This window comes from Pteronotus mesoamericanus, unplaced genomic scaffold (assembly GCF_021234165.1).
Source record: "Pteronotus mesoamericanus isolate MK-2021 breed Mesoamerican mustached bat unplaced genomic scaffold, CSHL_Meso_final contig_246, whole genome shotgun sequence".
Taxonomy (NCBI): domain Eukaryota; kingdom Metazoa; phylum Chordata; class Mammalia; order Chiroptera; family Mormoopidae; genus Pteronotus; species Pteronotus mesoamericanus.
Window position 1 is genome coordinate 4,048,426 of NW_026555104.1, and position 13,226 is coordinate 4,061,651.

Sequence of the window (13,226 nt, forward strand, 5' to 3'; positions counted from 1 at the left end):
TAACGGTAAACAATTGGAAAAGTGCCCTAATTAACATAATATAAAAAACAAGAGATGGATACATATTTGTCTAGCCATTTTGGCCCAAGGGCCTCCGTAAACTTCTTCACTCATTGAGTAGCCTGAAAAATGGTTAAGACTGAAAAAAATTATTTGCTTATAATCTATCATTTAACTTAAAAAACTACTGCCTTTTAGAAAATGCATCCTTTATATGGTTGGACAAGCTAAGAATAGATGAATAAAGTGTACGCACCTAACCAAAATCTCAAAGCTTTTCTCTGGTAAGTTAAAATGAACCCCAGCATTGAGCCACAGCCGGGGACGTGATAGGTTGGGGGCAGAAGTCTCACAGCCAAAACTTGTGTCTTTGAAATTGTTACATGATTCAGAAATTTTCCACATACTCAAATTTGCTCACCCGTTGCTCGTCTTAAGTGAAGATTCAATTGCCAATTAACATACCAATGAAAGATGTTTTAAAACTGGCTTATTTATAAAAGTTGTTGGCACCCCTGGAATCGAAAATAATGCCAACCAAATGCCATTTCAAATAATCATTTTTCTTTTGGCAGCAGAAAAGATCGCAGTCACACAGTAGCCCTTGATTTATGAACTGTGCTTTTCTCCTTCTCGGACTCCCACGGTCTGCGCAGGCCCCTTTAAGGAACTGGGTTGGAAGCGTTCAATAAGAAAACAATCCTATCTCCAAATACGCTTTTGAATTTCAAATCATATGGGTCTTTGATTATAATTGGCTCCATTCTCATGCCTCCAATGACCAGGTGAGAGAGTGGAGACTGAGAAGTCAGCCTGGAACATACAGGGAGGGATATATGTTGTGAGCAGAATTTGTGGAAATATCTTTCATTCAACATTCCAGTAGGCATTTTCTCAGCCCTGGGTCACATCCTGAAATGACACAATTGTCACCCCAAAACACAGATGAAGGGCTAACAAAGGAGAGGGTAGCTACTCCAAAGCAGGTCTGGAGGAGAGCGGGCAACACGGCCGCAGCAGGCAGACGGACAGGGAGAAACTCCTACGTGCCCTGCGGGATTTTTTGGCCGAGTGTCCATTCTGACAGTGGCCCACCAAACAAAGTGTTTATTGTACTGCGGGCCTGATCCCTGGAGAGGAGGGAAAATGACTCCTTTTGACTGGAGGAAAATTAACTCTTTCCTCTCTTTGGCAGCCAGAAGGCAGACTGGATAAGTACTTAGCGACCACTTTCCTTGGTTGGTTTCAAGGGGCGGGGCGAGGGGGGGGGGGCTCAATGTCAGGAATAGTAATTGTTCCGACTGCATCATTCAATGCCGCAGGGTTGTAGGATCCTCTAAACTGTCACCTATTCTTATACTCCCTTCCACCATCCAGCACAGGTAGACTGTGTGGAAAACACTCAAATAATTACTAAACCATTAATACTGGGCTGCAGTGACTTCTTAATTTTTCACTGAAGTAACTAAAGATCATTTAATATTGATTTTTTTAAAACTTGCTTTCGGACTTGCGCCTAGCCCATGAAATGTTAAAAGCAGTAAGAACTGTATGTTCTGTTTAGATTTTTTTTTTTTTTTTTAAAGGCTGAATTTGGAGGGACAAAGATGGCTGTGCCTCGGGATGGCCGTGGAAACACCAGGGACATACTGAAGAGCTGGAGGGAGGGGTGCATTGGAAGTATGCTCCCTTTAAGAGGGAAATAAGATTAGCAACTTTGGCAAATTTTTGGGCTTCTATTCAGAGGGACAGAGAAGAGCTTCCAGTGCCAAAAAAAAAAAAAGAAAGAAAGAAAGAAAAGATGGATGTTATGAGACAAAGGCACAAGCAATTTTATACCTTACTGAAAGCCTAACTGGGAGTGGTTTTAACTCCTCTGGGGTTAAGAAAGATTTTTTTTTCCCCCTCTTAAGACTAAAGGTAGAGCTAGGGTAAAGGAGTTGAATCTGAAAGAGTGTTCCAATCAGTTCTACTCCGTCCTGGGAAGTACATGAGGAAGAACAGCCTCCGTGGAAGAGAGAAGAAGCAACAGGTGCTGAAGGTGAGGGACTATATTATAGCAACCAGTATGTAAGTTACGTTTTCACATGAAGATAGAAACTCTTAACTGCCTCCTTCTTCTAAGGAAAACCATCTTATCAGAACAATTAAAAAGGTTATAAGACTGCTAGATAAATACCTGAATTATATTCTGCCTTTTTATATTATAGGCTATTTTGTTTTCTAAATGCCCTCATGCCAGAGGAGTCTACAAAAATAAGAGAATTTTTAAAGTCAGTTCAGAAACAGTAGTGAGGCTTCATTTGGGATAATCACAGTGTTTACTCAAGCCTTATGCATTTATAAAAATGTTATTTTCCCTAAGTCATATTTTGTTCCTATAGTGACTGAGTTGAATGCTAAACTGAACTGAGTAATCAATACCGAGCCTCTGTCATTCCGATGAAGTCAGCTATTTCCGACGGCATAAAATTGCTTTGCATTCGGCAAAATGCTCTTAAGATGGAAATTAAAGCTAGAGTTAAAGCGAGTTTAATTTTCTTTTTTTCAGGTTTTAGCTGGAAACCCCAACCAACAAAAAGCAACGCGCCTAGACACATTTCTAGTACAAGCCACCTGGATGCCCGCGGGGCAAAGGAAAGATGAGCTATTACGGTAGCAGCTACCCGATTGTGAACGTGGACCCCAAATACCCAGGGTACCCGCCCGAGCACCTCATCGCCGAGAAGAGGCGAGCCCGGAGGCGCCTTCTCCACAAAGACGGCAGCTGCAATGTGTACTTCAAGCACATTTTTGGAGAATGGGGGAGCTATGTGGTCGACATTTTCACCACCCTCGTGGACACCAAGTGGCGCCACATGTTTGTGATATTCTCTTTATCCTACATTCTCTCCTGGTTGATATTTGGCTCGATCTTCTGGCTAATAGCCTTTCATCACGGAGACCTGTTAAATAACCCGGACATTACGCCTTGCGTCGACAACGTGCATTCCTTCACGGGGGCCTTTCTGTTCTCCCTGGAGACCCAAACCACCATCGGCTACGGGTACCGCTGTGTCACGGAGGAGTGCTCGGTGGCCGTGCTCGCGGTCATCCTGCAGTCCATCCTCAGCTGCATCATCAACACCTTCATCATCGGGGCCGCGCTGGCCAAAATGGCAACCGCCCGCAAGAGAGCCCAGACGATTCGCTTCAGCTACTTTGCGCTCATTGGCATGAGAGACGGGAAGCTCTGCCTCATGTGGCGCATCGGGGACTTCCGACCCAACCACGTGGTCGAGGGTACAGTTCGAGCCCAGCTCCTCCGCTACTCGGAAGACAGCGACGGGCGCATGACCATGGCGTTCAAAGACCTGAAGCTGGTCAATGACCAGATTATCCTCGTGACACCCGTGACTATTGTTCATGAAATTGACCACGAGAGCCCCCTGTATGCCCTTGACCGGAAAGCAGTGGCCAAAGATAACTTTGAGATTTTGGTGACATTTATCTATACCGGGGACTCCACGGGGACTTCCCACCAATCCAGGAGTTCCTATGTTCCCCGGGAAATTCTTTGGGGCCACAGGTTCAATGATGTCTTGGAAGTTAAGAGAAAGTACTACAAAGTGAACTGCTTACAATTTGAAGGCAGCGTTGAGGTATACGCGCCCTTTTGCAGTGCCAAGCAGCTGGACTGGAAAGACCAGCAGCTCCACAACATGGAAAAAGCGGCCACAGTCCGAGGATCCGGCGGCGTGTCAGAAACCAGGGTCAGAAGAAGGTCGTTTAGTGCAGTTGCCATTGTCAACAGCTGCGAAGGCGCAGAGGAGACCACCGCCTCTGCCATGGATGAGTGTAAGGAAGCACCTTACCAGAAAGCTCTCCTGACTTTAAACAGAATCTCTGTAGAATCCCAAATGTAGTCACAAACTATAATTGCATTTAATCATTTTACTATCTAGCAATTACTTTCAGGCAAGTATTAGTTATAAAAAGGGCTTTAAAAGAACATTATAGTTCTGTATGATGCTTATGGGGAATAAGAAGAGCAGGTAAAACGTGATGAAAGGTAATCTAAAAATTGCATAGTATCCAATCATGAAATTTTTTTTTTTTTTGCGCTAGCAAATTTTGTGTTAAGGATGCTACTAAGAGTCTAACTGATTCATATGAATTTCATCTCCTTTTATTATTCCATACACTTGCATCTTCAATCGGAGGTATAATATTCAATAATGGGGGAAGAAAGGTAGGATATAGGAATAAATAAAAATAGAATAGGCAATTAGCATCAATAATAATCTCAATGTATCAAAACTGATAGTATAATGAGTGGCTTCCAATAAAAAAATCATCTAACCAAGATATGCAAGGCATGCATTTAGTAGATTGCAATGTTGAGATATTTAACCGTGATGTCAACTTTTACATTCAAGTCACTTTGTGTGCCCCTCATTGTGTCGTGGCATCAGCAAGAAGAGCTAGTGTCTGTGAGAAATAGACAAGCCACCAATTCAGATGGTTCCTCAGAGCCACTTGCCCAGGTAATGATCAGTGAGAACTAGGAGCTATTTTTCCTCTAACCCATGAGGCAGAAGAAGCAAAATTGGGGTTATTGTTTAGAGCAGTATTTCTCTCAGGTACCTTGGTTGACTCCAACCAGGAAGGGCAGAAATAAGGCAACCCTGACCTTGGTACGTTTTCTGACCAGGGGGCGTTTTATGCCCACCTCCCACCTTCCCCAAGGACGAGGTGAGGGAACAGGATGATAGAGATGGTGGTGGGGGTGGGGGGCGGGGAGCAGACAGCAGCCCTAAACATTCTGGGGCTCTGGGAGGAAAGGCGTTCTGTGTCCTAAAGGACAGCAGCTTCGACTGGCTCCCTGAGGGATGGAAACTTTTTTCTTGGAGGGTGAGGTGGGAGATGAGGGGAGGGTGTTTACTTGTACCCAGAAGCAGCTGCGTGTGCTGCCCCTCTTGGTCACTTTAAAAAACATAAATGCCATGAACTGTGGATTTTAAGAAATTTTTCTATTGAATTTAGAGCAACTATTTAAAGATTTTATAAAAAATAATTAAAGGGATTTAATGCACATTATTAAGTGGAGAAGCTGAGGGTTATCAAATTGCTTAAATTTAAAGACATGAGATACATCTGTATACTTTATCTCCATATTAAAAGATGTTCATCATAACTACTTTAAACACAAATTCAGTCACCTGCGATGAAGAGTCACTTTGTTTTATAAGTTGGAGTTATTAGCTACATTCAGAATCATCTGTATATTTGACATTGTTTTTGAGTTGGCCATCAGTATATGCCATAGATTTTTATTTGTTTATTTTATTTAAATGCACACACATAGTTTTGGATTTCTGAAGTCTCCCTCTCTATTTCAATTAAGGCACACAAATAAATGGAACTAAATCACTTACTCAAAGATGACCAATAACAATAAAGTACATAGCTATATAAAGTGTTTTTCTTGTTTTTTCTCCTTTTTCCTTCCTCCTTCTTCTTTTTCCTTCCTTCCTTCCCCTCTTCCTTTCTTTGGCCTCTGAGCAACAAAGTTATTTTTTAACTGAACATGTGCAAATCTTTTATTTCTGTTGTTTCATGGATGAGAGATTTGTTCCGGTCACAAGTCGCAGAACTGTCTTGGAGCTTAGCATTGGAGAGATGAACAATGCATTTTTACCTGTGCTGCTTCTGGAGTGCGAGCCCCACTTTTCCTTGCACGTACCCTGTACATTTGGGTTTTGTAACAGCAATTGCTCAGAGAAATTAGAGCACTACCACCTACCAGTATTGTTTCACTTTCCTTTGCTTCCTGGACTCTGTCCACTCATGACCTTGCTTTGTGAGCATTGGAACAGAGAGATCAATGTTCAATAAATACGTCCTGTTGTCAAATTCTCTTACCCAGAATAGAATGTAAACTTGGCATTCCTGTGTAAGATTTATCTCTAATTTTCCGTTTAGAGTTATAACCTACTTAGACACCCCCAAAGAGTTACTCTGTAATAAAGCTCTCAAAAATAACTCAGAAAGTGTGCACGAGTGCCTGTGTTCCAGGGGGTGTAAACTCTGTCACCGTGGTTGGCAGCGGGGGCCACGCACAGCAATGACAGTGTTTCCTCTTAGAATTAGGACGCAGGCAGAATTACCAACCATCCTCCTGGGTTGGGGACAGCTTGAAGAACAGCTATATCTGAATTACAATTAAGTGCTTCTGTCAGCATTGCAAGAAGGATCTGTGTGAAACGGCCTTCCTAACTTCAAACCTGTGTCAGCAATGAGGAGTAGGCTGAATATTTTTCCTTACTTTCTCCCTAAAGATGAAATTATTCAGTGAACTTAGATGGAAAGCCAACTGTGGCATCAAGGCACTGGCTCCGCTGTGTGCTGTAGCCTGGCCACAGGCCCTTGCGAGTGAGAAGGCGCAGGGAGAGAGGGAGAAGTGCTATTTTCATGGGCGGCCAACCTGTTCATCAAACTCTATGAGGTCTTGGCACAGATATACTTCATCCTCATGACAAAACAGTGGGTGGATATTTTTAATTTTCAGGCCATCAAATATCTTATTTTTGCCTCTTTCTAACAATATCCCAATTGGAACTGCAATGTGCCCAGGTTAAAAAAAAAAAATTTCAACTCTGCTTTTCAGTCTTCCTTGCAGCTGGGGGGTTGGGAGTGTTTGAGATTTCTGTGACATGGTTCTGGCCTGCGAGGTGTCAGCAGAACTCTGGATGTGACCTTTGAGGAAGGCTGACTTAGTGCCATGTGCCCTTTACTCCCTGCATCCATCCTTTTGAACTTCACACTTGGGAGCTGAAGCTTCTACGGGGCTCTCGTGAGAATGAGAACGCGGACCCGCCTTCCGAGGGAGGTTGGCAAAGGAGAATGGGGTGCACCCTGAGATGGTATAGCTCCAGGCTGCTTCTGCCGGAGTGCGCGTGAATGCGGTTTCTTCCTGACATGGTGAGTGTATATCTAAAGATATATCTAAACGCGATTCCACAGGGGACAAAGGCTGGTGAGGAAAAGATGATGTTTACATTAGGTCCAACTTGCACATGACATTGGATGGATGAGGTCTCCGTGGAAACCACGTAGTTTCTGGGAGGTTGAGGAAATACCACTATTACTGTCAAACAAACACAGAAGAATGACTTTGGCCTGGAAATCTCTCTGAAGACACCCACGGCTGAGTGACCTTGGTAAAAGGCCTGAGCAGGCCTGCTGCCCTTTATCTCTTTCCTTCCCTTTCCCAGAGTGACACTCCATGCTTTAATGAGACTGTCACTGTGGCTACGGGCCTGGCACCCACTGAGACTCGGGCCACAAAGCAGAACCCTGCTGGGACTGTGTTTCCCACCCCCTAGGGAGTCCAACTGCACCAACTTATTCGATTGTATTAACATAGACCAAGAAATCTAGATCTTTTCTGGAAATATTTGTATTTCGTTACTTCTGAGTTGGCCAGGATTTGTGCAAAGTAGATTCTCTGGACTGCACATATTTAAAAGATTACGAACCAAATTCTACTCTGTTTAAAGCATCCTATTAGCTCCCCTGACCGTAAGCATTGATTCTTCTGCTCTGAATGTTCTACAAGCCCTTGTGTGTGCGCGCATGTGTATGTCTAAATAAACTTTGCCTGTGAACTTCTAGAAACAACCCTTGGTCCTCTATAAATCACAGAGCCATGCCTCAATGCTAAATTTGGTGTGGCCTCTCTCTCTCACTTTCATTTTTAAAGGAGCAGTATGACCCATTTGCTGGAGAAAGTAACTTTGGGCCCCACACACAGAATGTCAGTGGGGATAATTCAGACACACAGAGGAAACAGTGGGGAGGCGCTTGGCAAGTTCCCTGTAAAGGTTCTCCTGGATTTGAGGTCTTTGAAAACGAAAGCTTGTCCTAGAGACTTGGTTCAGATACATCTGTGGGCAGAGAGCAAGCAAGGCCTCCGACAGGGGCCTTTTCCCGGAGAGACAAAATCATAGTGTTGCCAGGAAACCATCGCTAGTCTGCATTGCTTTGCAGCTTTTCTTCAGGAAGAAAAACATTATGTCTGAGCGAATTCCCAAGCTCTTTCCCTGTGCCCAGTTGATGAAAGCCACTTCACTCAGTCGTCTCATGACTCTGTGACGTTTGGCTGGGGACAAATGGCATCTTATCCCATCATGTCGCCCTTGCTCCTTTCCTCAGAAATGTTGGGGATATTTAGGGTAGAGTTCAGAGACTTAGTCAACATGGCTGCATGTTCCTAAGTTCATTAGTCTCTTAGTTGCTGAGTACCTAGCAGGGGAAATGTAAAAATAAAGAAACTATCGCCTCTTGCTATTTGGGCCCATTGATTCATGCTGCAAAGTAAGAGTGCTGGACCTCGAGTCTGTCATCACAAGAAAAGGCAGCTGGACTGAGATGGAGGGGCTTCTAAGTAAATACGATCTGGTAACCTGAGCCGGGTAATCACTGAAGTCAGACCGTCCATGGGAACTCGGGCGCCTCAGCGGGCTGCGGAGAAACAGGTTAATCATGTAACGTTTTCAGCAAACCGGGAGGATGAAAACCCAAACAGATAGATTAAGTCTTGCTAAATTACACAGCCAAAGAATGCTTTTTTTCTCTATGCTATAATTTACCACAGGGGCCTATAAGACATCCTTAATCACTATCTAAGTAACATGAACTTGAGAGAGAAAGAGCCCCAAGAGGTTTAGACCCTGTGAAAACTTCGTTACAGAAAGTTATCAGAAACCTTCAGATTTCCACATAAAATACTTGGGTCATGTGCACTGTGCACCGTGGGTAAAGGCTCTTTATTTGAATTGGAAGCACATGTTTCAGATCAGTTATTTACTGTGCTGCCTGTTGATTCTATCTGATGCCGGTTTGCCTGGAGAGGGGAGGCTAGCCCTAGGGGGCCAGGGTAGAAACAGAGCTAGCCAATTCCTAAACGAAAAATGTTTTCAGATATTAGCTCATTTAATCAGAGTTCATTTTACATAGGAGGATCCCTCCAACTTAGAGGAGTTAGGTGCCCAAAGAGACACAGCAGCGGATGGACAGCTGAGGGACCCAGGGCTTTGAATCACCACTGACAACGAGTAGTCCTCGTGCTGCCTGAGGTTGAGATGTTTTTATTCTACAATCATTAATTGGGAAAAAGCAATCATTTCAAGGCCCTTTATGAAATAAAAGCCTGTTATTTTCTAGAAGTGCTTTTTGAACTGAACTGTTAACTTCTCATTAATTATTTAGACAGGCTAGAATGTGGGAAAGGAAAAAAATGTGGAAAACAGCTGTGAAAAGCAATGAAGAATGAGGATAATCTCATCCTAAATGTAAATAAAAATTATTGCATTCTCAAGGAAAAGGCGCGCCTTGTTCCTGGGCAACACTAACTAACAACGCACGGTGGGGCGCACCCCAGTGTGCGGGCCACTGCGCCAAGCCTGTCACCTTGGGGGCAGGAACGTGTAGTCCTGTGGCAGGCCAGCCCCAGGGAACCAGCGGACACCCTGAGTAACGGAGCATTTCCTCCACTACATGGGCATGGTCCGTTCTTGAGGCAAGACCTGTAAGGAAAGGTGCCCAATCTGAGACAGTCCCAGAGACTGGGTGGACCACAGCTGCTTGTCTTATTAAGTGTGCAACCTGGAGCAACTTTGCTGGCATTTCTGATGCTTGGTTCTCACACCTATGGTTTTTCTTACTGTATGAAGTCGTGACCACGAGGGCAGGCTTAACAACCAGACTGCCTAGGCTTGGATCCTATTTCTACTGTTTTCCTCCTGTGTGACTTCGGGCAATTTACTTAACCTCTCTGTGCCCCAGTTTTCTCAGCTGTGAAGTGTGGGAAATAATAGTGCCCTTCCACACACATGTTGTTGTAAGGATTAAGTGAGATAATATTTGCAAAGTGCTTAGAATAGCACCAGGAACATATGAGGCCTAATAAAGTGAAAGGTGTCATTACCAGCAGCAGACTCTGCATCTTTTTTAGAGTAAAAATCAGACACAGGTCTTATTTTTTAGCCATTAATTTACATTCCATAACTTTCAATATTGACTTTAGGCAAAAAAAAAAAAAAAAAAAAAAGGGAGGGGGATTAAAAAGAAATCATTTAGTAGAAGGAATATAAATTATCCTCACCTAAAACAGTATACTGATTTGTATAGTGTTTTACCAAAATCACATTGGATTATGTAAACCATACTTTCCATTTCACAGGGCATCAGGATGCAGTAAAATGGTGCTTTGAGAACAAAAATTCTACTAAGATGCGCAGGAGGCTTAGTGAATAGTACCAAACCAAGGAGAATCAGATTGCAAGTCATAGAGGAGACTCTCTCTTGTAAACTTCCTATAGGGAATTCAATTTAAGCTTTTCAAAAAGTACTTAACTACTTTATGTCATAATACCATTCATTCCACACAAACTTCTCAACGTGTCCCGGCCCATTAAAGGGGTCCTAGGAGGAGCAGGCTCATTAGCCGAACATGGCCCATCGCAACCCACACAAGCTGGCTGGCTGCTAGTTGAACCTGGGTCAGCTCGCTGGTCTGTGATGCACCTGCAAACCACCCAGAAGACTCAGAGCCACCCCTTCATGTGCCAGAAGAGTACTGCGCTCATCTGGGTCGGGGAGGAAGCGTTCTTTCTCTCTAAGGTACGACACACAATAAGAAGGGGATCATGGACTTCAAATCAGATACAAGTGGTTTCAAATTCTAGGCATGCCCTTTGGCAGTCATGTGAACTCAGGCAATTTTGTCATTGTCACTGAGTCTCCGTTTCTTCATGAATATAAATGGCATTAATACTTCCCTTGCGGGCCACCACAAGATATGCACCTCCCCTCACATGCCTATACATGCAACTCTCCCTTGGTATCCAGGAGGGTTGGTTCTAGGACCCCAGCCCCCTTCCCGGGATACCAAAACCTGAGGATGCTCAAGTCCCTTACAGAAAATAGTAGAGTATTTGTATATAACCTATGCACATCCTCCCCTATATTCAACTCTAGATTGTTTCTGATACCTCATATAATGTAAATGCTATGTAAACAGCTGTTCTAATATACTGTCTAGGAAATAATGACAAGAAAAAAGGTCTGTACATGTTCAGATGTAGCCATTGTAAGCCTGACTACAGAGTACACATCAGCTACAGGGTAACAAATTTTTTTCTGAATATGTTCTGTCCACGATTGGTTGAATCCCTGTATGTGGAACCTACGGGTATGGAAGGTGGGCTGTATGTGTGTGTGGAGATATACATACATACACACACACATTTGGTGCACAGGAGTTGCTTGATAAAGAAATATTCTGTGTTTTCCTTCTATGTATCACTGATCGCGTGTTTCAAAGGAACCTGAAAGCAAAAGCCTTATTGCTATAGGATAGTACTGCTCTGCCAGTTATCACAAAATTATGTTTTTCCTAGATATCCATGCTTTCACCTTGACATCTGAGGTCAGTTTTCTAAGTGTAATCTCTCTTTGCTCCCAAGAGTCATTTATTCTGTCTCTAGCACTGTCACCAATGAGCTGTGGGACTTGGGGGAGCTACTCAGCCTCTCTGGCCCACTGTTTCCAATCACTTAATGGCCTGGACTTTGCTTAAAATCACTGCCTGATTCCTTGCAGCCACAAAATGTAATGATTTTCCCTCACTCTACTTTTAGTTCTGATTTTTTTGTTGTTTTTGTTTCTGGTTGGGCTTTTATAATTTTTTTCATTAGCATCTATAATTGACTGCGGTCTTTTCTATTCTCATAATTACAGCACTCTCTGAGTTTAATAGGTGAGTTCTAATTTCATGTTATCTGCTTTAAAAAAATTCTTTAATGTATAGCTAACGGTGATGTACAGTTTATACTTCTCATGATACTAAATCACTCATTCAGTTAAAGTGATGATATTTGCTGAACTTAGTTTTTAGTTTTATATTGCTGTCCTTTTCTAAAACTGGACCTATTTTAAACAGGAGAATTAAAAATGGCACAGGTCTGGTTATTTAAAGATGTAATATTGCTTTTGTAATTACAAAAGCAGGAAGCAAGTAGTGGCATGAAAAATGTAGTAACTGGAGTACTAAAATTATTAGGGTGACCTAAATTTATGACAAACTAACAAAAGACATCTGATATGCTATTAAATTGTATGAAATGCCTGGCCAAGTGATTCAGTTGGTTGGAGCATTGTCCCATATACCAAAATGTTGCAGGTTCGATTCCTGACCAGGGTACATACCTGGGTTGCAGGTTTGATCCCCATTCAGAGTGTGTACCAGAGGCAACTGGTCAATATTTCTCTCTTACATTGATGTTTTCCCTCGCTCCCTTCCTCTCTAAAATCAATAAACATATCCTCAGGTGAGGATTAAACAATTTTATGAAATTCCAGAACACGTGATCTGTGGAAGTTGGGGTAAAATGTTTAATCAAGGGCGGTACCAACCCTTTCTTCTATTATTAGAGGCACATCTGCAGAGGGGTGACTTGTGCACTGAGTAACTGGAACAAGTGTGCTTGGCCAGCCTGTGCTTTATTTTCATTTTGGGAGAAGTGGCTGCTTGTTTTATATCCTCCCAATAAGTATAACTGACTACGACAGCAGCACCTAGGTTCCCAGATGCTAGTGGTCTCTCAGTCTCCTGGGCATGAGAGAGGTGGTCTAACCTCCACCCCAAACAACCATAAGTAATTGGACAGCACGTCAGAATATTCGGGTACTCCTCTCAATATCATGTCTTCTGTGGGGAGCAGCATTTGATAAATAACAAAGCCCCAGCTTTACTGTAACCAAAAATTTCCAGAATGGCGATTATTCTTACATTACAGGTAAGTTTGAGAATAGTCATGATATTGTGGATCTGAGCAACATCAGGTCCATCAAACAATATAAAGTTGTTTTTTTTTTTCAGAAATGTAACATAATACCCAAGTTATGACTCATTGTTTTAAAGCTTTGGACAATAAATAAAATGAGGGACGTGCACACCAGCTTGTCCTTCCTGGGACTAGGAACTGGGTGAAAGCAAAATAGTAATGATTTTGCAAGCAGAGAGAAGAGATTAAAAAAAACAAATAAAAGCACTCTACCTTTTTCACCAAAGGCTAGGATGATATGTTGGTTTTTTGAAATGCCATAATGATAATAGTAACAACTATTAATAGTAACAATTATGTAAAAGCCTCTGGTAATTGTGATTCTATTAGGAGGTT

The 13,226-nt window shown here is 42.7% G+C and overlaps 1 protein-coding gene across 2 annotated transcripts in view; it reads left to right on the forward strand.

Moving 5' to 3' along the window:
- Nucleotides 1-4,014, forward strand: part of KCNJ16 (potassium inwardly rectifying channel subfamily J member 16) — a 42,321-nt gene extending 38,307 nt beyond the window's left edge. For both annotated transcript variants that reach the window (XM_054572922.1, XM_054572921.1), the window contains exon 2: nucleotides 2,552-4,014. In XM_054572922.1, the coding sequence (XP_054428897.1) occupies nucleotides 2,643-3,905 (1,263 nt within the window). In that variant the 5' untranslated portion in view covers nucleotides 2,552-2,642 and the 3' untranslated portion in view covers nucleotides 3,906-4,014. The remainder of the gene's footprint in view (nucleotides 1-2,551) is intronic.
- The last annotated feature ends 9,212 nt before the right edge of the window (nucleotides 4,015-13,226 follow it).